We start from the raw sequence: 25,732 nt of genomic DNA, 5'->3' as shown, positions 1-25,732 counted from the left end.
CGGTCCCCTGACGGCTCCACTAGTGAACGCATGAGGATTTCAGTACGGAATTTTTTGGGACGTTACATTAATACTTCTGAAACGATAATAAAAAGAAAGAGGAATAAAAGATTACATTGATGAAGCTTCTTTTATGACCTAAAATGACCAAAAAGAAAATTATTAATTAAAATAGAAAATTTGACTGAAGAAATACACAGGGTCATCCATTGCCTTCATTTCAGGCCAGAGCCCAGATGTTTTACTATATAATCTAAAAATGACCAATCCACATTATTATATGTTGTGTTTTTCAGAATAAAAAATATTTCAAAAATAAAAGTTATTTTTAGAAAGTAAATAAATATATTAATTATTTAAACTTTTCATAAATAGTGTGTATAGCCAGTCGGTAAGAGAAGGGGTTTTTGTTTATGCAACCAGGGTTCAAATCTCCTCGAGGACGGTGCGAAGCACCGTCCGCACACGTGCTCGTGGCGTGGGCTGTAGGGCTGCTTGGGCGCTTTTTGACGCTTTATTAGGCGCACTTAGCACTTCGCAAGGAGCAATAAGAGTCTTAGTCTTTTTGGCACACGGCTTAAACTTTTTTGTGTCATGGTTTAATCGGTATTGAACCGGGGTCTACCCTGATTTTTTATTACCTTTTTTATGATTGAGAGGAATTGTGACATGATTGTACATGTGGTACCCATGCCACGTGTCGCTTATGTGGATACATTTTTTCCTGTTGGATAACTGCTCCTGTCTGAATGAGTACAAAAATAGCTGCCGTAGGACAAAGAGTCATGTCCTTTCATGGAAAGGCAATTATTTGCTGTGAATGGGTATGGATTTCTTAAAAAGGTTCTTTAGCACCTCTTCAGGAAAAAATCCATAACCTTTCAATTGATATAAATCCTGGATACTATAATTCAGAAGAAGACACTCTTAATCTTTAAGATTATATCATCTTCTGTGCAATTGCTTTCAATATGATCTCTTACTGAGTTTTTTCTAAACGTCTTAACGCATATCGGTGTCAAAACTAGAGATCTGTTCAACACTTAAATGTGTAAATTTTTGTGTTGAAAATCGGATTAAGAGTTCACTATATCCTGAAGACAATTTGCAGATTTCCTTTGTTTGTATTTGCTGAAAATTTCAAAAAAAGGACAACAAATCTGTCTTGAGAAATTGTCTATTCAAGTCAAGCCTTGAACCCGACAGATTTGATCGTTTCGTTATCGTTATCTTCCATCCTCCATTATGTACAAGATACTCTTACATTTCTAACATTCAAGACAGATCTATTATCTTTTCACATTGGAGGCAATTCATTCCATTCAAGTTATGAACCAAGACTTTGTACGACTGGATCGTTTCGACGGTCAATTCTTCTCAAGATGACAGCAGAAGATGCTTTTCTTTCTGACTACTCTCATGTTATCATACATTCTAGATGATGATCTGTCTTCTCTACCCAAGCCAAAAGAAGATGACTCAGATCAAGTGAAGCAAGAACGGAAGAAAAAGAAGGAGGATGATTTTCTATGCAAAGGTCATATCCTAAACGTCCTCTCTAATTCTATCTATAATTCATACCGTAAAATATCCTCTGCTAAAGATTTGTGGACAAAATTGGATCAAAAATATAAAACTGAAGAGATCAGTACTTAGAAATTTCTGATCGACAATTATGTCCACTTCAAGTTTAAAAATGATTAGCCAATTCTCGCCCAAGTAACCGAATTACAGAACTTGGTTGATGAATTGAAGATTGGTGGGATAGATCTTCTTGAAGAATTCCTAGTCGGTGCAGTAATTACAAAATTACCCTCATCATGGTTTGATTATAAAAAGAAACTGAAATATGATGAAAGGAAGTATACTCTTGAAGCGCTTCAACGACATCTTCGTATAAAAGAATAGTCCAGAAACCAATACAAGAAAAAAAGTGCTTTAGAAAATTATTCCAAAACAAATATAGTAGAAGATGACAAGCCAAAATCTTAGAACTCTAAATCTATTCCCCCAAAGAAAGATACAAAGTTTAAGAAAAAGGGCAAGTGTCACTTCTGCAATAATCCTAGATAGTACATAAAAGAATGTAAACACATGAAGAAACAACTGAAAGCTCAGGCTAACATGACTGAAGACCAACTTATAGCAATGGTTACTGAAGCTAACACAGTAATATCTTATGGTGGATGGTGGCTAGATACTAATGCAACCATTCATATATCGAAGGACCGAAACATCTTCAAAACCTATGAAGGTATAACAACTGATAAGAAGTGAAGATGGGTAATAACGTTTGTGCGAACATTGTTGGAAAAGGAACAGTAGAGCTTCAGTTTACATCAGACAAAAGACTGACACTAACAAATGTATTGCATGTACCTGACATGTCTAAAAATCTAGTGTCAGGCGATCTTCTTAATAAGAGAGGATTCAAAATAATGATTGAGTCTGATAAGTTGGTTATCACCAAGAATGGTATGTTTGTTGGCAAATGATATTCATGCAATGGTATGATTAAACTGAATATTAATAATAATAATGATTTTTCCGTTTATATAGTGGATTCTATATCTTTATGGCATGCTAGACTAGATCATGTTAATTATCATTCAATGAAAAGAATCATAGGCCTTATACCAAATCATGAAACTCAATAAGAAGGAAAATGTGATGTGTATGCCCATTCTAAAATAACCAGAAAATCATTTGGGACTGGCATGAGAAAATCACAACCCTTAGAGCTAATTCATTCCAATATCTGTGATTTAAATAATACCTTAACTCGTGGAGGAAAAATGTATTTTATCACATTTATCGATGACTTCACTAGATTTTCCTATGTATACTTGATAAAATTTAAAGATGAAGCCTTTGAAAAGTTTAAGCTTTATAAGGCTGAAGTGAAAAATCAGTTGAACGTATAGATTAAAGCCCTCAGAAGTGATAGAATGGGTGAATACTCTTCTAATGAATTCAACGACGATGCGGTCACAATGGCATAGGTCTCAACTCGATCCGAGTCGGGTCTTCACGACTAGGCTCACGGATGACCACAAACAGTATCCAAGGGTCATGGGTCCTCGGGATTTGACCGGTAGGACCGCGGGATCAAGATGGATGGAATGCATACTTACACCCACATGCACACAAGTGAACTCGGGTCGGGTCTCACAATCTCCTCATATAAATTATGGAAAAAGAAGAAACTATATCTTCATTACTTCAAAGTGTGGGGAAGTATAGCAGAAGTCAAGATTATTGATTCTAAGAGAGTAAAATTAGGTCCTAGAGGAATTAGGTATGCTTTTGTGGGTTATGGGATTCATAGTCCCGTATATAGATTCCTGGTTCTAGAACAAACTTCTTTTGCTGACAAAAACATGATTATAGAGTCTAGGGATGCTATATTTTTTGAAAATACAGTATACAAAGACTATATGAATAATCATACAAAAAGGCAGGTTGATGAAAATATAATAGAACCAATGAATGAAGAGCCTAATAACTTTCATGATAAATCTAACACTCATCCAGAAGGAAATGAACCAAGGAGATCGAAAAGGGCAAGAAAAGAAACATCTTTTGGCACAGATTTCTATATGTTCCTTATAGAAGGGGATAGAAATGAAATAAGAAAGGAGATTACTCTACCACTAAGTATTGAAAGTGATCCATCAACACTTAGTGAAGCTTTCTCATCTCCTGATGTACAATTTTAGAGGGAAGCCATCGACGATGAAATAGATTCCATAGTTTTCAATAACACATGGTGTTTGGTCGATCTTCCACCAGGTTCAAAGCCTATAGGATGTAAGTAGATTTTTAAAAGAAAGTTCAATCCTGATGGAACTATAAATAAGTTTAAAGCTCGATTGGTAGCCAAAGGATTTAGACAAAAGGAAGGTATCGATTTTTTCGATACATATGCTCCTGTTGCTCGAATATCTACCATTAGGACTTTAATTGCTCTTGCAACAATTCACCACCTAGTAATCCATCAAACGGATGTCAAAACGGCATTCTTAAATGGTGATCTAGATGAGGAAGTCTATATGGAACAACCTGAAGGGTTTGTTTAACCCGGGCAAGAGAAGAAAGTGTGTAAACTGGTCAAATCTCTCTATGGGCTCAAGCAAGCTCCTAAGCAATGGCATGAGAAGTTTGATCAAGTAGTACAATCTAATGGTTTTAAAGTAAACCAAGCAGATAAATGCATATATATTAAAGGTCAAATCATTATCTGCCTATACATAGATGATATGCTAATATTTGGACCAAATGAGGACTGTGTGAAAGAAACTAAAAAGTTTCTAACTACCAACTTTGACATGAAGAATATAGGCAAAGCCGATGTAATATTAGGTATTAAGATTTATAATCTTAATGATGGAATAACCTTAACACAATCTCATTACCTAGAAAAAGTATTAAAGAAGTTTAATCATTACGATAGTAAATCGGTTTCAACTCCATTTGATCCAAGTATTAAATTGGTTAAAAATACTGGTAGATGTGAAGCACAACAAGAATATGCGAGTGCTATTAGGAGTTTAATGTATGCAATGAATTACACTAGACTCGATATAGCATTCACAGTAGGAATGTTAAGCAGGTATACCAGTAATTCAGGACAAGTACACTGGAATGCGATTTCGAGAGTTTTAAAGTATCTAAGAGGAACCATAGACTATGGACTGCATTATAAATCATATCCCGCTATACTTGAAGGGCACAACGATGCAAGCTGGAATGCAGATAGCATAGAATCTAAATCTATAAGTGGCTGGATATTCACTCTTGGAGGAGGAGCAATATCATGGGCATCTAAAAAATAAACGTACATATCTCACTTTTACAATGGAAAGTGAGTTTATTGCACTTGGTGCTGCTTGTAAAGAAGGTGAATGGCTAATATACCTACTGTTGGAAATCCCATATTAGCCAAAACCTACTCCTGCCATATCTATCTTTTGTGATAGTCAGGTTACTCTTTGTCGTGCTATGAGTAAGACTTATAATGGTAAGTCTAGAAATGTAGGTCTAAGGCATAACTTTGTTAAATGATTGCTCAGATATGGAGTAATCATAGTGGAAAATGTTAAATCCATCCTGAACTTAGCAGATCCGTTGACAAAAGGTTTATCAAGAAATCAAATACGAAGAACCACTAAAGGAATAAGATTAATATCCATAAAGATGTAACTTTCACTCTTGATGGCAACCCTACCTATGTTTTGAAATATAGGCTAGGTTCAAAGGGACAAATAAGTTAAGTATGTGACTGAAACATACACGAGAAAAAGAAAATTTGAGTCTAATTCCTAAAAGTCTAGTGTTTGGTTTCTGTATTTCATAAGAGGCTGAGTACTAACTCTTAATAGATCTATAAGCAGACTTTACTGAGATGAAGCAGAATCATCTTTGACAGATTTACCTATATGAGTAGAGAAGTGAGGCTGCTTTTGAAGAGATTGAGATCGTCTCTAGAATACTCATGAAGTAAGGATACGCACAAGGGCAGAAATGTGCGAACTTTTAGATCTCCGGTTATATATGAATAGATGTGTGTTATGTGTCCGGTGAGTTATATAAGGTCCTTAGTTCAAGACTAATGGGTCACTAAGTACCTGACATAACTTTGATACATATACACTAAGGGCCTGTTTGGCCAGGTGCATTAGGTGGTATTAGATGGGATGGTATTCATAACCCCATCTAATGCATCTGGTTGACATATTTGGAATGGAGGATGAAAATCATTTTGAGATTGGTGCCCAAACACCATGGTTATGGGTGGGATTTTGCCATCCCTCGTTGTTGATTCTCCGAATCCCACCTCCACGAGTTGTAAGGGAAGGGTGGGGCCTCCACTCGTGGGTCCTAACTTGATGTGTATGTTTCATCCAAGTTGTCCATCCAAATTTCTATTCTGTTTTATCCTTAAAACCCAAAAATGAAGTCTATCCTCATCCTAGGTGGCCACAGAGACCGGAAAACTCCTACCTCACACTTGCATGCATAAAATTTTATAGTGGGTTTCTACTTTGGGACCCATAATGAGGTAGCTATTAGATCCACACCATCCACATCTTTAATTAGGTTATTTTGACCAATGGAACCAAAAATCAAGCTGATCTAACCATCAGTGGACCACACTATAGGTAACGGTGGGTTGGTAAGACCCACTCACGTCACTGCTCGCCTAGGTGGGGTGGGGTGTCCCACTCGTGACCCCGCCTTGATGTATATGATATATCCACACTGTACACCGATTTCTCTATATCATTTTAGGCCAGGGGCTAAAAAATGAGGCAGATTCGAGTTTCAAGTGGCCACACAGAGGGAAATGAACTCTTACTATTGAAACCTTTCAAGGCTCTCTGTGGGGTCCCTGATCATCCAAACCAGTCAAAGTTAGGATCCATAAGACCCGCTCGAGCTGACCTACTTGGTGAACGGGTCGGATTGTCCAAATAGAGCCCACCTTGATGGTGACACAAAAAAATATATAGAAATGATTTATACATTTGCAATCCCGTGATTTATCTTTCCCAAACAGGATTTGGTTCCAATCCTGCTGGATAGAAGTTACTCCCGTGTCTTCCAAACATGCCATTAAAAAGCATGGGATACACCCAATCCGGAGACAATACCTTACACATGCATTTAATGCTAATTTTTCAATTCCATCCAGCTTAATCCCACCTAATGCAGGTGGCCAAACGGGCCCTAAAGTAAATGTTTAAATTCAAAAAATACCTTTATTTATGCACCTATTTATACTGATATGTCATTCGTTCCAGAATCTGATTTTATTTTTAAAATTGTGGAGAATTGTTGTGTTTTTCATAATAAAAATAAATTTCAAAAATAAAAGTTATTTTTAGAAAGTAAATGAATATATTAATTATTTAAACTTTTCATAAATAGTGTGTATAGCCAGTCGGTAAGAGAAGAGTTTTTTACTTATGCAATCAAGGTTCAAATCTCCTCAAGGACGGTGAGAAGCACCTTTCGCGGGCGCATGGCGTGGGCTGCTTGGGCGCTTTATTAGGTGCACTTAGCACTTCGCACGTACGCATCGTCGCAAGAAGTAATAAGAGCCTTAGTCTTTTTGGCACACGGTTCAAACTTTTTTGTGCCATGATTCAATTGGTATTGAACCGGGGTCTACCCTAATGTTTTATTACATTTTTTATGATTGAGAGTAATTGTGACATGATTGTACATGTGACACCTATGCCACGTGTCGCTTATGTGGATATAGTTTTTCCCATTGGATAATTGCTCCCGTCTGAATGGGTACAGAAATAACTGCCGTAGGATAAAGAGTCATATCCTTTTATGGAAAGGCAATTATTCACTGTGAATGTGTATGGATTTCTTGAAGAGGCTCTTTAGCACCTCTTCAGGAAGAAATTCATAACCTTTCAATTGATATAAATCCTGGATACTATAATCCAGAAGAAGACACCCTTAATCCTTAGATTATATCATCTTCTGTGCAATTACTCTCGATCTGACCTCTTACTGAGTTTTTTCTAAACGTCTTAAGGCATATCGGTGTCAAAACTAGAGATCTGTTCAATACTTAAATGTGCAAATTTTCGTGTTGAAAATTGGATTGAGAGTTCATTGTATCCTGAAGACAATTTACAGATTTCCTCCATTTGCACTTGCTGAAAATTCCAGAAAAAGGGCAGCAAATCTGTCTTGAGAAATTATCCATTCAAGTCAAGCCTTGAACCCGATAGATCTGATCGTTTCCTTATCATTTTCTTTTATCTTCTGTTATGTACAAGATACTCTTATATTTCTAACATTATATATTTTCTCTAAGATCAACTTGCATTACACCTAAACTTATTAGTCCTATAATAAAAGTTCAAACATTCATTAGCAATGAGAATAGAATCCAAAATCTATCTACCAGTTATGAGGGCTTTGAAAATGAGAAATAATGGAAGGAATTACCTGCTGCAATGTTTGACAGCTAAAATCTTACAGGGGCTACTAATAAGATTAATTAGGCGAAAATCCTTCAACTTAACAGCTCCTTCAAGTTTGGAAATGAGCAAAATAAAGGTAGTGACCGAAGTAACACCAACGGCCTTGCTTACACGGGTCCCTCTGCTTAAGTAGACTAATCCAGACAGTCTTTTCAGCTGCTCTTAATTCCATTCTCTTAGATGATACTTCATACAGCTGATGATCCTGTTTGGGTGGACCTCGAATCTCAAATTGAAATCCATTCAAGCCCATTGCATCCCTAGTTGGACCGGCCAAACACATCCGGGCCTGTTTGGATGTTCATTCAAATTGGAAGATCCTATATAGGTATCTGGTTGCCATGTGAATTATTATATTTTCTTTCTTTATCATGCAATTTTGGTCCACATGATGAAGGGCTAATACTCTTCCAATCTTGCGGTGTATGGGCCATCTGCTGTGTGGCCCATATCACCAGTGGTCTGGATAACTGAACCATGGCCTCTTTGTGCAATCTGAAAAAGCCCTTAGTGGGTGTTACCCTTACCGTGTGGTGCCCACCTAGATGAATTTGTTTCATATCCACGCCGTCCATCCGTTTTTTCAGGTCATTTAAGGACATTAAGACAAAAATTAAACAGATCTAAATCTCTATTGGACCACACCACTAGAAAAGGTGGTGAGTCACCATTAAAATCTTTTTGTAGGCCGAGAAAGTTTTGTATGAAGCTAAACTTTATATTGTCCCTTTATCCAGTTCTTTTTGACATTTTCAACGGGTTGGATGGAAAATAAACATTACAGATATTCTTACGATGGGCCTTGGAAAGTTTTTAATGGTGAGCCTTCAATCATAACTGTTTCTTGTGGGTCCACCTGAGATTTGGATATGCTTAATGTTTGGGAAAGTATCTTAAAATGGGCTGGAAAAACGGATGGACGGAGTGGATATACAACATATCATCAAGGTGGGCCCTACGGTAAAGGTAACACCCACGAAGCTGTTACTCAGGGTAACACCTAATCCGCGCCCATTATGTAGACTTTCTAGCAGGCAATCGTGGACGGATTACCGTCCGTCCGGGGAGGGCTCTGTGGGGCCCACCTTGATGTAAGTATTTTATCCACACCTTTCATCGCTTTTCTCAGATCATTTTAAGGTATTATACAAAAAATGAAACAGATACACACCTCCAGTGCACCACATCAAAGGAAGCTGCAGTGATAATGACAACCACCGTTGAAACCTAAGGGTCACCGTGATGTTTTTTTACCACCCAACCTATTAATAAGGTCATGCAGACTTGGATGAAGTGAAAACACAAATTTCAGCTTGATCTGACACTTCTCCAGCTCCCAAGAAGATTTTAACGGTGGACGTTTAATTCCAACATTGTGGTCCACTTAAGAATTTAAAATACCTCAATATTTGGCTCATATCTTAAAATAATCATATAAAAACGATTAACGGTGTGGATAAAATACTTACATCACGGTGGGCTCCACAGAGCCCTAATCCGTCCGGGCGGGGGTAGGACGCAATCCGCGTCCGGCAATCGTATATTTCATCTTCCCCTTGGGGCCCATGATTTGGATGGTCAGGATTATGATTCATACATCCCACGTACGGTGCATCCGAGCCACCCATTAGGTTCGACCCAAAGCTCAAGAAATCGGGGTGGCCCAGTCCTCAGTTGGGCCGCAGGAATGTCATATCTAGCCCATACGTTTTACCCGCCTGCCTCACCAGCATAATTTTTGTTTCCAGTCCGCTACTTGACCCTGCGAATGGATGATCTGAACCGTTCAAGTTGTAGGTCCCACAATCATAGTATGATTCTCCATCGATCTACTGACAAAAGCATCCAATGGCCAATAATTTACATTCAAGTCCCTTTTCCCAGTTGTAGGATCATATTTAAAGAAAAAAGGACCGTCCAAGACCTGACTATGGTGAAGCCTACCTCCTGCAGTGGGCCTTCAACCGATTCACATGCTCCACCTGGCGGACTACCATTCCCTTCCGTAGTCCGGGGACTACCTACCATTTTCTCAGCATCTCTTCTTGGAGAGAAGAACACCGAAGAGTACAAGAACTCGGTTCCCTCTCTTTTTCCTCCTATCCTACGTCGCCATATTCTCATCTCCTCTTTCCGATCGAACGGCTATCATGGCTTCTTCCAGCGACCACAAGAAGCGCACTGGCGGCATCCGTACCCTCTCCGATCTCAATCGCCCCACTCCCACTCCCGGCCCCGGCGGAGGATCCGATAGCGACTCTGACGGTCCGCAGGAGTACTACACGGGTGGCGAGAAGAGGTAACAGCTAAAATCCCATATTTTCCCCCAAATTCTTGCATTTTAGGGCACTAATTCTTGAAATTTAAATACTTCTTGCTTAAATTCTTGTGATTGATTGGAAATTCTCGCAACTAGGGCATATATATGATCCGTTATCGATTTAGAAGAAGAAATTGCGATATGTGCCATCAGCGTTTTGGTCGGCTCTACAGCGAGAATGTGCAATTTATGGATGGATGATGAGGAATCGGGGGATTACCTGAAATCTACCAGGACATGGTTGGTCCCTCAATCGAATGTGTCCGATTTCCATGCGGCGCGTCCTTTGTATATTGGAGAATTGTATGGTCATTGGTATATGTATTGTGTCTTTAGGCCTTGAGTTGTACAAGTGGGTGCCATGGATTTGTGATCCAGATTGTTGATCTAATGGGCCCCACCTTTGGATGTGGTGTGTCCGTCCCCAGGAATCTGCTGGACTGGAAGAACACAGTCACCCAATGTAGATATTTTATATGTTTTTTGGAGTGATCTTGTTAATGAAAGAAAAGAGTAGAACACAAGCAGCTGCTGATTGCAATAGCAAGAACCCCATAGGGCTAGATGCTAGCGTCATAATACATAAAGAAGATAGCCAGAAGGAACATGGAGCCCTTTCACTCCCCTGACCGCATCTACCAAGTCTGGTATCCAAAACGACATGGGGAGTTCCTTTCTTTTTCAAGTTATTGCCTGATTATTATCAGCTTGATGCACGTGGACAAATGAAGCAGCTAGAGGGAGACGCTGATGTCTTTGACTTCGTTTAGAATGTTTGCTAACCTCTAATGGAATCTGGCGGGCTTGATTCAGTTGATTATGTTCTTGGAATCCCCCTCAATTATAATTGGGCCAAGATTGTGATCTACTTTAATCTTAATACCGTGAAACAACATGGAGGCTTCAGCAAAAGAGCAACCACTGAAGTTTCTAGTGTTCCCCAAACCCTGTGGGACTCAAGAATTCTATTATAGGCTCCTTCTACTGTTCCTGATGTGTACACACGGTTACCTAAGAGCAACTGTTGAAGTTTCTAGTGGTCATCTTGGGGGTCTGCCATTTTTCTACAATCTTAATGGGGGCCCAGCTACAGTTGAGGACTTCCGGTGGATGTCATGAGAACTTCAGGAGTGCCAGTCATCACTCTGTTTTGTTTGCTCCAATTTATTGCTAGGTACAAAATCTTACTCAACATCATTGCTTCAAATTTACTTGTCCCTTGGAAGATCCTAGTGTTTCTTTTAGTCCATGCTTTTAAAGACATCTTCCAAAGGGTTTTACCGATAGGGTCCCATGTCCCACTTTCCAACTGGTGCCAAGGTCTTTCACCGAGTATAGCATCGCCTACTGAATTCTGCACTTCACGAGGATCGCAGCCCACAATCTCCAAGGGAATGAGGATGGATGAATGGATAAATGGCATCTTCTTCAGCTGGCTTACACATAATGCATATATTAGGGATCATCATCCCTCGATGTTGCACGTTATCTACTGTTAGGACATTGTTGAGGCAAACCAACCAGCACAGTGCATTAACATTTATAGGAGTGTTACTGTCCCAGACCATAGAAGCCCACTCCAAACAGCTGTCTGCGTGATCCTTGGCAATCCTTCTGAAAGATCTAGGAGAAAGTGAACCATCCACCTTAGGAGCCCATAGTCTACAATCCTCACCCTTACGTGTGATGTAGACACTTTCCAGCAAACTTGGCACCGTGGTGAGAAGCAGGATTTCCTCATCCTTTAAAGATTGTCCAATGGTGGGGGTCCACACTATTCCTCAGTTAGATAATTCGAAAAACTGGTCCACTAGGCCATCGACATCTTTAGCAATTTGAAACAGTGCTGAAACATTAGCTGAAGTGGGGTTTCCAAACACCATCAACCTTCGAAAAACGAACGTCGGAACTGTTCTGGTGCTGCATCTGATATTCTTCAGAAAAGGTCTATGAACTTTGGAGATATAACTGAACCCCTATTGCCAATTCCGCTATGATGTCCCTCCCATTTTCACCCAATCTGTATTTGTTTACCAAATGAACTTTAGAAGAGGCATCTCCAAAGCCGAGCCTCTACCATTTTGCCAGGAGATCAACGTTAATCTTGCGAATTGAAATGATACCTAAATCCCTTGATTTAAAGGTTTGCAAGCCACTAAGTGATAAACACCCTCCCAATTGTTCCACAAGAATCTTTTTTGGATCAATTCCCGATGAGCTACCACTCGGAGGACTCTTATATAGAGATAGCATGGAGATTGGGGAATTGGACAACCACTTTGATTGGAGTTATCCTCCCCCCAAGAGGGAGGAGTTTACATTTCTAAGGTAAAAGCTTGGAATTGCATCTTTCGGTAAAAGTCCCGAGAAGCTATTGGAGGCATACCAGCACCCACTGGCATGCCCAATAATTTGACTGGCAGCTGCTCCATCTTGCAACCTAGAGCCTTTGCCAGAACATGCACTTCTCTTGGATAGAGATTGACCCTTGAGATGGAGCTTCTGCCCATGTTGATTCTTAAGCTAGCTATGTAGCACAAACTTAAAGCCTTGGGTTGCTTCACTTCCGCCCAACCTGAACAAAATTGTGTCATTAGATATTGAAGGTGTGGACAGTGAAGACCTGAATTCCTTATTGGCATCCCTTTGACCATACCGGACTTGCTCGCTTTCCCCGATAGCTTGTTAAGAACTTAAACAACAACCATAAAGTGCAATGGAGACAAGGGATCCCCTTGACGAATGTCACAGTATCCCTTAAAATAAGCTGAATGGGGACCCCTTAAGCAATATTTGATACCTAGGAGTCGATATGCAGGACTTAACCCAGCTCATCCATTTTCATCCAAAGCCTAACCTCTCACATATACTGGAGAAAACACTAGGTCACGCTGTCATACACCTTGTCCATGCCTATTTGAATATAAATCATTTTTGCCTTCTTAGAGTCCTTAATCTGCTAATGTGTAGCGAAAAGACTGTCACTTGATCCCAACATCACCCAAGAAATCTCGAAAAGCGTGAGGATACTACCCCTACCTTTTGAGCAAACACGTAGTGGATGAATAAGTGGTTCACCATCTCCGTGTCCAAGCACATGATGCGTTCGTAAAGAATCATTAGCAATTTCTTTTGTCGATTGTGAGAACCTTGTTCCTTTCCACAGTCCAAGCAAAGACGATCAATCGCCTTGGGAGGGTCTCCACTAGAGCTGGGCAGAATCCGACCCGATCCGAACCGAAGGCCGGGATCTGGTCGGATCGAGTAGGCCCACTCAGATCCGACCATGCATCGAGTCGAGTTTGGATCAGTGGCCAATCCGGACCGATCCGATCTGCACAATGTTCATTCAACAATGTTTCGTGTAATGTTGTCCACTTGAGATTGGGATATAACTCATTTTTTGTTTAATACCCTAAAATGATCTAGAAAAATAGATGAACGGCATGGATGACATAAATACATCATGGTGGGGTCCACAGAGCACCGACCACCAGCCAATGGCTGGTGGCAAGGGGAGTAATCAGTTTGTCCTCTCAGTCAGAGCTCATGTCTCAAGGTGCATCGAGCACCGAGCTCTGACAGAAGGCAGTTGTACTGATTGATGTGGGTATTGACGTAAGTGGGAATGCCTTATAATGGCAGTGTATCCACGAATGAGTTCTGTGGGTCCCATCATGAACTATGTGTTATATCCAAACTGTCCATCCATTTGCCGGGCTTGCCTTAAGGCTTGAGCTGAAAAATAAGATAGATCTAAAGATCAAGTGGACCACACTGCAAAAAGCAGTGGGGGTTGAACGTTTACCATCGAAACTCTTTTAAGGGTAACAGAAGTTTCAAATCAATATGAAATTTGTTTTTCCTCTTCATCCATGTAGTTGTGACCTTATTAACAGATTGGATGGAAAATAAACATTATGGTAGGCCTTACGAATTTTTTAATGGTGAAAATCATATTGTTTTAAAAATTTTTTCAAAAAATTAAAAATAAAATAGAAGATTGATCCGAACCATACCCAATCCAATTTGACTTGGTTTCCCTAGCTGAATCAGACTGGTTTGGGTCATGCAGCAGTGCAACGGATCGGATCGAGTCTGAGGACCCGGACTCGGTCCTAGATCGGATCGAGTTCGGGTCAGTGCATTGGAAATTTCGGATCGAGTCGAGTTGGACCCAATCTGGTCCGACTCGACTTGATGCACACCTCTAGTTCCCACAGGACTAAATGTGAAAAATGTGAGTGGACATCCCACTCGGAGAGCTATCGGTCCGCATCCTATTTAAAGAATGAATTGAGAACCTGCTTGTCTTGGCTATAGACCACATCATTAAGTGCCCCTATTTGAGGACGGTTTAGCTCGATGCAACCTCTCTAAAAGCTAGATAAACTCCTCCGTGTCCTCATCTGCCAAGCTCCTTTTACAAGGAGGGACTAAACAAAGGAGCCTCTAGCGGTGGAGAAACGGTGCGCAATGACATGTCCCTATCCAGGGCGAAGGAAGTGATAATCGGGAATTCATCCTTGAGGAACCTTTTGTCGAGCCACAGGTCTCACCAAAAACAGATACGTAGCCCATTGCCATAAGGTAAGCGGATCCCTTTCTTAAACAAGTTCGCTATTCTGCTCACCCGCTTTCCAAATCTCCAAAGGTTTATAGGGGACCTTTACCCGCCAACCCCTCTCTTAAACACTATTTACTTGCTATCACCTCCCACCATAACCTTTCTTTTTCCACCCCAAACCTTTAAATTTATTTGCCGAGTAACACAAGAGTCATCTGAGCCATATTTCTAAACACCCCCCCCCCCCCCCCGATGTGGCTTGCAAACCTCAATGCACTTGGGGAGTTGGAATTTCTTCGCTTCGGCACATTGCCAAAGGAAATTGCACAAACCTTTCCAGCCTAACCAAGACTGATGACAGGCACTTGACATAGGGACAAAGTAGATTAGAACATTTTACATTGCTGCCTTAATGTGTGATTTTCTCTCCCATCGACAGATGGTGACTCTTCCACATGGAGAGTTTTCTCATAATCATCTTGATCACTTTGTCCCAAAGATGCTCAACAAGCTTGCCAACACACACCCAAGGTATGATGATGGCAAAGATCCAACTCGACATCCAAACACCTTGGCCAACCTCACCACATCTTCTTTGATGGTGTAGATACCATCAACTTGCTCTTTTGAATGTTCGTCTTTAGGCCGAACACCACTTCGAAGCACCTCACAATCTTACTGAGATTATCAACCATCTTGGCATCTGTGTCACAAAAGAGTATCCTATCGTCGACCAACTGGAGATGCGAGATTAGAAAGTCAATGTTATCTACCCTAAAACCTTTGATAAGCCTTACTTGGCCTTTATCCAACATCTTACTTAGAGCTTCAACCACCACCACCATGAACAAGAATGGGGAGAGAGGATCCCTCAGTCTCAAGTTGCGTGATTCTTGGGAAAAAAAAAATCTTTAGGAGAGCCATTGAAGATTACGAAGAAACATGCTGATTACATACATTCTTGGATCTCGCCTCATCATTTCTGACCACACCTCATCTTACCCTGCATGTAGTGTAGAAAGTTCTAACTCACATGACCCTAGGGTTTTTCAATATCTAACTTGCAAATGATTCATTTTTTTTCTTTTCCGCATGTCGCGAGTCCACGCACTCATGGGCAATGAGAGCACTATCCAAAATCTGTCTTCCCACCACGAATGCACCTTGGAGCTCGAAAATAACAGGCCCCGGTACTACCTAGAATCTAGAGGTTAATATTTTGTTGAGAATTTTGTAGGGTCCCCTAATTAGGCTTATAGGCCTAAAATCCCATGAGCATTCGGATCCTTCTACCTTCGGAATGATTGCAATGAACGGCGCCCCAATTCCGAAGAGATCCAACCTCTCTCCCAAAACTTAGATAAGAAGCGCAGTCCGAAGAGATTTGATCTCTCTCCTAGAATTTAGATAAGCGCAATAAGTCGTCCCATGTCCCAAAAAATCTGAAAGAAGGCCAATGGGAAGCCATCCGGGCCAGGAGCCTTATCCCCACCTAATGAGTTGATGGCCACTTTGATCTCACCCAAAAAGAATGGGTTTACAAGGTCTTCAGCCTCCTCTAGCAGAAGTTAGTTGAAGGGGAGACTATCTAGCTGTGGCCGCACCCACCCTTTTATCTAAGAGCAACTCCTTGTAGAACCTCATGATGGAGTCACACACTTGGTTCCTTTCTACTATAATTTTGATGTCCACCGTAACACTATGAACTTTGTTGTTTTTGGCCTTAGCATTTGCAATTTCGTGAAAAAAATTGTTTTCTTGTCTCCCTTTTTAAGCCACATTGCCTGAGAACGTTGTTCCATTTAATCTCTTCCTCCTTTGCTTTGAGCATTCGAGGGATAGATTGCCATGCTTGATCTTTTCTCCCTCCGCTACAACCCACACTCCTCTTTTAGGTCAATGGCTTAGATATCCTTGAAGATCTTCTCGTAAACACATCTTTCTTCTTCTTCTTCTTCTTCTTTTTTTTTTTCCAAATTTAAATCTTCCATTTAGATAATTTGAACTTTTGAAATAGTTTAAACCCAGCGAAATCCTCAAACTGAAAGGAATTCCACCACTTCACAAGCTCCGAGAAACCCTCCACTTTCATCCACATCAACTCAAAACAGAACGGCTTGGGGCCCCAATCATCTTCCATCACCTCCAACAAAATCGAGCAGTGGTCGCAAACCGGCCTCAAGAGGCTATGCTGCAACACCAAGGATACCCGTCCACGCAGAACCTTACTCATTCTTGTCGCCATGACTTTCGCAAGGATTTTGTAGCAACTCCTGATTAGGCTGGATAGGTTGATAGTCCTTTTTTTCTTCGGCATTCGTCTTATTGGGGACAAGTGCTAGGAATGAAGCATCGAGTCACCACAAATCTTGGCTGAGATATGAAACTCTTCAAACACTTCTCCTCCGGGAAATTTCAACATCTGTGAAAAAAGGCCATCCTGAACCCAGTGGGACCAGGGGCTTTTAGACCATCCTGAAAAAAGGCGACGAGTGTGAATTTTCTTCAATATCTTTCTTTCAAAATTTCTCACGAAATGGAATTGGATCTATCCTTCACCCTTGTCCTAGGAAGCAGGGCACCTCCTTGGGTTGATTATTTTATTCAATGGCAACGACCAATAAGATCTTAACATGGGCAATTTGAAGCGTTAAAAGCATATTTATTGAGTATTGCTTTGTGTACAAAAAGTTTGAGGAGTTAATGGACCATTTATTTATGCAGTGTGAAGAGGCTTTAATGATGGGGCTATTTCTTAGGGCTTTGGGGTTGTGTGTTTTTCAAAATCTCATGGCTTGTTACTCATGACTAGATCTGGGCATTGGACCAAGTCGGATCGGATTGGGTCCAACTCGATTCAATCCAAAACCTACATTGGCTAACCCGAACTTGATCCAATCCGGGACCAAGTCCGGGACATCTGACCTGAACCGAGTCCGACTCGGTTAGGGAAACCAAATCAGATCGGGTTGGGTACGGTTTGGATCGGGTTAGGTCTGTGGGTCAAACTATAAGGTATGTGTTATATCCAAATCGTCCATCCATTTGGAAAGTTCTTCTTAAGGCTTGAGCCGGAAAATAAGACAGATCTAAAGATCAGTTGGACCACACTGCAAAAAACAGTGGGGGATTGAACGTTTACCATTGAAACCCTTTTGGAGATCACGGAAGTTTCGGATTAATATGAAATTTGTGTTTCCTCTTCATCCATGTATTTTTAACCTTATTAACAGATTAGATGGAAAATAAACGTTATGGTGGGCCCTATGAATTTTTAAACGGTGAAAATCATTATCCTCGCTGCTATTTCGGTGTGGTCCATTTGAGCTTTAGATATGATTCTCTCTCTCTCTCTCTCTCTCTCTCTCTCTCTCTTGTGCAAATGCTCCAAAATGATCACGAAAAATGGATAAACGGTATGGATATAATAAATACATCATTGTGGGGCCCATGTAATTTTGATCTCATTTGAGCCGTTCCTACAACTCGGAGCTTGAGGCGCGTCTCCGCTCGTCTTTGCACGACATGTATCTACATGGACGTGGATTTCCTGCGAAAGCCTTTCGCAGGAACGCTAGGAGCCCAGGTGGGGCCCACTGTCGTATTTTTGGGAAATCCTCTCCGTCCATCCGTTGTTTGAGTTCATTTTAAGATATGAGGCCAAAAATGAATTGTATCCAATGCTCAAGTAGGCCGAAAACGTGATAATTGAACGTCCACAGTTGAAATATTCGTGGGGCCAAAAAAGTTTTGAATCATGCTATTATTTGTGTTTGCAGTTCATCCCAGTACAAATGACGTTACTAACGGTATGGATGGCATGTAAACATCACCCTAGAACTTAGGGAGGTTTCAACGGTAGAAATTTCCCTAACCACCTTTTCCTTTAGTACGACCAACTTGAGTCTTGTATCCTTCTCAATTTTGGTTTCATCTCCTAAAATGAGCTCACAAAACGGATGGACGGAGTGGATTTCTGAAAAACATCATGGTGGACCCCACCTAAGTTTCAAGCACAGGAACTTCCTGCGAAAGGCTTTCACAGGAAATCCGTGTCCTATCTACACAACCTGTTGCTGTGTTGACGTGCATTGTATGGCACGAAATTGCGTCAGTGTACCGTGTATGCATGTGGTTTATCCACCGTGCTGAGTAAACTTTGTTGGGGCCCATCGTGAATGCATGTGGTTTATCCACGCCGTCCATTCGTTTTTCCAGATCATTTTAGTGGTTGAACCCAAAATTGATGCATATCCAAAGCTCAAGTGGACCATACCAGTCCATGAATGCTTCATGTTTACGGTACAGGTTACCCTCTCATTATAATATTCATAATCATTTTTTGGGCCCACCGAGGTGTGGTTCACAAATCCAGACCATTCATTATGTGTGTCCCACTTGGATGAGGGGTCAGACCAAGTTTCAGATGCATCCAAATTTTAGGTGGGCCCCACCAAGTACTTTTATATGTTTTAGGAATGTCTTCACATGATTTAGATCGTATGGTCCACCTGAGTTCTGTATATGGCTGATTTTTGGGATATCCCATAATTTAAAGGGGACCCATCAAATGCACGGTGTTGATGTTCGACACGCATCACGGTGGGGCCCACTCATGGGAGAACTATTTCCCTCTCTTTGTCAGATTTCACTGCTCGATGTGTACCTCGAGGCTCGAGCCATGAGCTGAGAGAGGGATTGGCTACTCCCCTGCCACCGGCCCATGGTTGATGGTTGGTGCTCTGTGGACCCACCATGATGTATTCATTTCATCCATGCCGTCCATCTATTTTTCTAGATCATTTTATGGTATTAAACCAAAAATGAGGTATATCCCGATCTCAAGTGGACAACATTTACAGGAAATAGTGTTGAATGAACATTGTGCGGATTGGATCGAATCGGATCGGATCAGATCAGATCCAATCAGATCGGATCCCGGATCAGATCGGTCCGGATTGGCCACTGATTTGAACTAGATTTGATGAATGATCGGATCTGATTGGCCCTACTCGATCCGCATCGATCTAGGCCGTCGGTTCGGTTCGGATCGGGTCGGAGCCACCAGATCGGGTTAGAAATGCCCAGCTCTACTCATGACTGTGGGATTTGGATTGTTCAATCCAAGAGGAAGACTTTTTTTTTTTCCTTGAGGAATTGTCCTCTTTGTAATTCTTTGGGAATTCGATCCATAAAAACCTTTAGCAGAATTTGCAAAGAAAGGGATGTTATAATCTTTAATGATGTGGTTGCTCTATCGGAACTTGGAAGTGTTAATTGAAATTAAAGTTTCTTTGGATGGGTATGTTCACTTAACTTACTGTTATCCTCTGTTCCATGCAGGATGATTTTGAAATATTCCTCTTCTGGCTTCTCCATCAATGACCCCTAATGACTTCTCCAACTTCATAAGGTTTCTTTTGACCCATGGCGACTTCGTCATGTCCCTCCCATAGGGCAGCTTATGAGCCAGGTCTTTTGATGGCTACCAATGCAGCCTTAGCTTCCTTTTCTTCTACCCACTAGAAACCAGTCTGACCACCACTAACAAAGCCCATAGCCAACACTATGAGTGTGGGAGAAATCGTGGTCAGGGAAGGGGAAGATGTCCTACGGGTAGCAACTAGCAAGTAGGTGCTTATGTCCTGGTGGTGGGGCCTTTTAGGGAAGGTCCTAGCCTAATAGGGACAACACCCCCCCTAATATGCACACATCTCAATATCGACTGAGTCACTCCGATGGCTTTAGTCGGTGGAACTGGTGAACCATGTGAGCTAGTTAGATGTGTGGGGAAAAGGGCTCATAGTACCCCTTTTCTTGCATATCATCTTGCACCACATTCCTACCTTCACTCACAAGATTCTTGGTCCGCTTGAAGTCTGACTGCTCTTTGCCAACCATCGCCATGTAGAGCTTTTACAAAGGCCCTTTGCTGAAGATAGGTGTTTAGACAACTTCCGAAGGAATTTCCTCCATAACCATGAGAGTTCTGAATGGGGAAGAGGACGAAGCACCCCCGAAGTAGTTGCTAGAGGAAGATGTGAACCTAAGAAATCCTCCACCGCCCCTTAAAGTTGAATGCTCCATGCATTCAAATGCAGGGTAATTGCCATGTGTTTGAGCTGTGTGGGGCACACCCATGATGTATGTGTAGAATCCAAACCATTCATCAGTGAGACTCCTCATGGGCACCATACTTATTAAGAACCATCCCTATCAAATGCTCAGGTGGGACACACCATAGGGAGCAACTTACAATCCTTACAGCCTGTGCGTGTGTGTGTATTCACTTGTGGCCTACCAAGTGAGGGGGACTTGGTTGGATGACACATAGACAACATGATAGACCCTACATTCCATTTGGAAGTTCATATGGCAGGCATCCCCTCCCTAATTCCCCGATTTTGGTGTGGACCACCTAAATTATGGATCAGGCTGGATTTTGGGATCTATGCCTTACATTTGGGGGTGGCATCTAATGGAAGGGTTGGATGGTACTCAAACATCACGATGGACCCTACAATACAAATGTATGGTAATTCACACGTGTTCAAGTGCAAAGGCTGGGAAACCAAAGGTATTGCAAGGAAAAGGCCACGGTTGGGGAATCGCTGGAAGAAAAGGAATTGGAGGGTTCTCTTGTTATACGCATAGGAGAAAAGTGATTCGACAACACTGGCCTCGGGGATGAATTCTCCAGCAGAAAAGTGATTTGACAACACCCACCTCTGGGATGAATTCTCCACCGGACACACATCCCCTTTCATCATACACCCAATTGACTTCGTATGTGGAAGCCTGTAGTGGACTTTAATGGGATGAATTTTGCCTTCCACCTTGGTTCCCTGGATCACTCACATGGATTGAACCCTGGATCACTCACACGTTAAACAGCCTCTACCAGCTCATCTAACAAGTGGGAGAACAGGTTGAGCCCCAACCCCTTGCTGCCTTCTTTAGAACAGGAAAGAGAAACTCCATGTAAGCACTCCTGAATGCCCATGTCATCACTATCCTTAGCTGCCTACAACTCCCCCCTTGGGTTCCCACTGTTCACCCTACCTGATGTGCCATTGACAAGCTTGGGAAGGTGAACTGAATCAGAAGATGACCTCACACCGCCTATTATGACTCTGAGAGTTGAGTGATTGGGTCAGATTAACACAATAGCTTCGATCGTGGCGTATACTGGAAATGACAGTCCCGCAATCTCCAAGTCCAGCACCTTCCTACTGCTCCCTGTCTTCAACAATACTTTAACCCCTGCGAACATTAGCAATGATATATCTACCATCATTTTATCAATTTCTAGGACCCTTCCAAAGCTGGAATCCAACTCGAGGATGACTGGTCCATGCGCACAGCTTTAATGTAACCTTGTTTGGTTCTTTTTATTTTGATCAGTTTTGCTCTTCCCTCTTGTTTGGTTCTTTTTATTTTGATCAGTTTTGTTGTCCCCCCTTCCCCCTATTATAAAGGTTACATTAAAGCTGTATCGGCTGTTACACAAAGGAAACAATCAATCATGTTTCATGATGCAGGGGTGAATAAAGGGCCCATTGTGAAAGTTTTTATTTTCAAATTTCTCTTGTTTTTTCACTTCTTTGTTCATTTCAACCATTACCGAAGCTTATAAACTAATTTTAAACTAGACTTAGGCCTATTTTGAGGATCAAAACACGATTTTGAGTGGGATTCATTGAACTTAAGCGGGGTGGACCACTTTTGAAATATTGGAAGAAGGGGGTAAACCATCACTTGTTTTTTTTTTTTTTTTCCCATTATTCTAACTTTTTTGGTTGTATTTATATGTAATGGGTCCTAATCACCAAATCATGCTTGATTTGTGTTTGATTAGGGCCTAAGGGTCTATTTGATCGACTTTCAATAGGTCAATGTGACACTGCCTGATAGACATCATTCTTACAAAAGAATGGCCCATTACACCATCAAATACACGTCCCAAAGAAAGAAAAGACTACATTTTGGAAGTAATTTTTGAGATTCTTGGGGAAAAAAAAACCCTGCCATTACAGGGCTGGATCGGCTGATATGGCCCGTATTGGAGACTACATAATACCTTGACCCCAACATAAGATGTACCGAAGGAAGTAACATACCGCACACATCTTCTAATACCATGTATTAAAGCAATTAGCAATCCTGCTAACCACAATCTTAAGTTCTCTGTTTTGAAAACTCTCTCTTCTTGCAAGAATCAGTTATTGTTTTTTCAATATTCGCCTTTTATCATATCAATATTTTTGTTTGGAAAAAGGATCTAGATTAACACCAAAGCATAAGGTGGCAAGTTGAATTTACTTCTCTCATAAAAACTGGGGCTGCAGCTGATAGAGGTGGTACCTCAACTGAAGTGGTTAGTTCAGTTGTTTCTGGCTCTTTGTTCATTCTTCTAAGAGCTTTTTGTGACACTCACTTTTGTGAGAGATTATTCTTGCATTTTTTTGTGTGAAGTCTTGCAGAAAATCTATGGCTATGTGTTTGATTCTTGTTGAACCACCCTTGGATTTTGCAGTGGAATGCTTGTCCAAGACCCTTCTAAGGGCAATCAAGATGTGGATGCAATATTCGATCAAGCCAGGCAGTTGGGAGCCATGGACGCACCCGTTGACCATCTCCGTCCATCTTCAAGCTCGAGAAGTTTTACCGGTGCTGGGAGACTTCTCTCAGGGGAAACAGTACCATCTGCTCCTCAACAGCCTGAGAATGTCATTCATAACATTGTTTTCTGGAGTAATGGGTTCACAGTAAATGACGGTCCTTTGAGGAGGTTGGACGATCCTGAGAATGTACCCTTCCTGGAGGTACTGCTGTACTAGAATCTCGTTTGTTTGTGCGATGAAATCTGCATTTCTTAATAGCTGCATTCTTCTTTTGCATATGTTTCAGTTGTCAGAACGCAATATTATTTCCTCGTGTTGCAGTCGACATAACCTTCTCTGAGTTTCAGCCCCCCAACTCCCCGGCCCAATCTAGCACACGATGAGCTCTCTCTCGCTCTGTCAGCCTGATTCTGTGTTAGGCTCCCTCTCTCTTTCTCTCTCTCTCACGATGAGTGGATTGGCCTGATTCTGTGTCCGGTCACATTCACTGGGGCTCGCCTGATGAATGGCCTGGAAGTCAGTTGCATGAGTTTGCTATTCTCACACATCTGCGAGGAAGAGGATTCTCAATCCTCTCCGCCTGGATTACTCAGCTTCTTCACCTTCTTTCCCTACTTTCTTGCATGTTTGGTCTCACAAAGCAGCTTTCATGGATTGATCTGTCTATTGGATGTCGTTTATTTAACAACAGCCTTTCTTGGCACTCACCATAATGTGTTTGTATTGATGTAGCTAGATAATTTTCATCATGCAGAGCATCAAGAAGTCAGAGTGCCCAAAAGAGCTCGAGCCTGCCGATAGGAGGTCAGCAGTCCATGTCAATCTCGTAAGGAGGAGCGAGAACTGCCCCGTATGTGCTCTCATCTCCCTGCACTTAGTGGCACTGTTCTTCCCAACCTCCTGTGCTGCCTTCTCTAATCCCTCTTTTTTTTCTTTTTTTCTTTTTTTTTCCCCTTTTGCGTTCTTTTTTCTTGTGTTTGGATGCAGGAACCAGAGAAGCACCACATCCCATTTCAAGGTGTAGGAAGAACTTTAGGTGGTGGGTCCACCTCATCCCTGGAGCCAACCACTGCTGCCCCACCTCCCAGTAGTGCTCCACCGCCGGCCTTCGGCCTGTCTGTTGATCCTTCACTGCCATCAACCTCGATTCAGCTCAGGTTGGGTGATGGCACGCGCATGGTCGCACGATTCAACCACCACCACACAGTCGGCGACATCCGCGCATTCATTGATGCCTCAAGGCCTGGTGGGACAACAACATATCAATTGCAGACCGTGGGGTTCCCTCCCAAGCAACTCACAGATGTGAACCAGACGATAGAGCAAGCAGGCCTAGCCAATTCTGTTGTAATCCAGAAAATCTAGCAGATTTGCTATGGTGTGGGTCTCTCTCTCTCTCTCAATCGGTTTCGAAGGCATGGACGCATTAGTTTCGGGAGGTGAGAAGATTTTATTTTTTTCTTTTTCGGTTGCATGTTTCATGGTAGTTGTTGGAAGCTGACTATTGCCTTCACCACATTTATAATCAAAACGGACCACAATTTGAATGAGGTATCAGATCTTTCGCCATCAGATGGAACGGCTTTTCTTCCATTTGACCCAGCAATGGTATCAGAGAGATGCAATCAGGTGGGTCCCATCATGGAATGGGCCATGCCCCAATATATCTCCCCTACGAGATGATCCTAATCATTCATGGTCTACAGATGGACGTTAACCAGTTCACAACCAATGGTTGACGTTTTGATGGAGCTCTGATTGAATGGATGGGAATTAGCACCATCAAATGGAGGAGATTTTGACTTAACAAACGAAGAAGGAGATTTTTGTGGAATCTCCTTGCCTGTCATATCCATGGCGTTGATCCTAAAAGGTGGGCCCCACATGGTTCATCTAATGGGAGCTTCTATGACAGAAAATCCAATTCATGTTTTTTCATTTTCTTTGAAAGATACCCAATTCATGGTTCATCTAATGGGAGCTTAAAACTGTGTCCCCAGAGCTTGTGTTGTTCCAACTAAAACCCGTACAAATAGAAAACGTATCTGGGCCACCCAGGCATCCCAGATATGATTCCCTTTGGTCTACGCCGTACATTCTGAGCTGCTGGGTCGAAACATCAGCAGCTACCTGTCATTACAATTGCAAATGACTTCCATAGAATTGGAAATGGACATTCAGCCAATTGATAGGATTTCGTGGAGTTACAAAT

General features: G+C 41.6%; 1 protein-coding gene across 1 annotated transcript; it reads left to right on the top strand.

Annotated features, from left to right (window-relative positions):
* Positions 1–10,094: 10,094 nt before the first annotated feature.
* On the top strand, positions 10,095–25,092 carry LOC131237686 (plant UBX domain-containing protein 4-like). Its single transcript, XM_058235594.1, has 4 exons — positions 10,095–10,308; positions 23,433–23,721; positions 24,275–24,370; positions 24,508–25,092. Exons 1-4 carry the CDS (start codon positions 10,160–10,162, stop codon positions 24,883–24,885), a joined length of 912 nt encoding a protein of 303 aa, XP_058091577.1. The 5' UTR covers positions 10,095–10,159; the 3' UTR covers positions 24,886–25,092.
* Positions 25,093–25,732: the final 640 nt, after the last annotated feature.

This window comes from Magnolia sinica, chromosome 2, assembly GCF_029962835.1.
Source record: "Magnolia sinica isolate HGM2019 chromosome 2, MsV1, whole genome shotgun sequence".
Lineage (NCBI taxonomy): Eukaryota > Viridiplantae > Streptophyta > Magnoliopsida > Magnoliales > Magnoliaceae > Magnolia > Magnolia sinica.
The sequence above is the reverse complement of the archived record's forward strand: the minus strand, read 5'-3'. Positions and strand labels throughout refer to the sequence as shown.

Coding starts and splice junctions, on each gene's coding strand:
- LOC131237686 (XM_058235594.1), top strand. CDS start 10,160: ATGGCTTCTTCCAGCGACCACAAGAAGCGCACTGGCGGCATCCGTACC. Junction 10,309..23,432: donor TACACGGGTGGCGAGAAGAG/GTAACAGCTAAA, acceptor TGGATTTTGCAG/TGGAATGCTTGTCCAAGACC. Junction 23,722..24,274: donor AGAATGTACCCTTCCTGGAG/GTACTGCTGTAC, acceptor TTCATCATGCAG/AGCATCAAGAAGTCAGAGTG.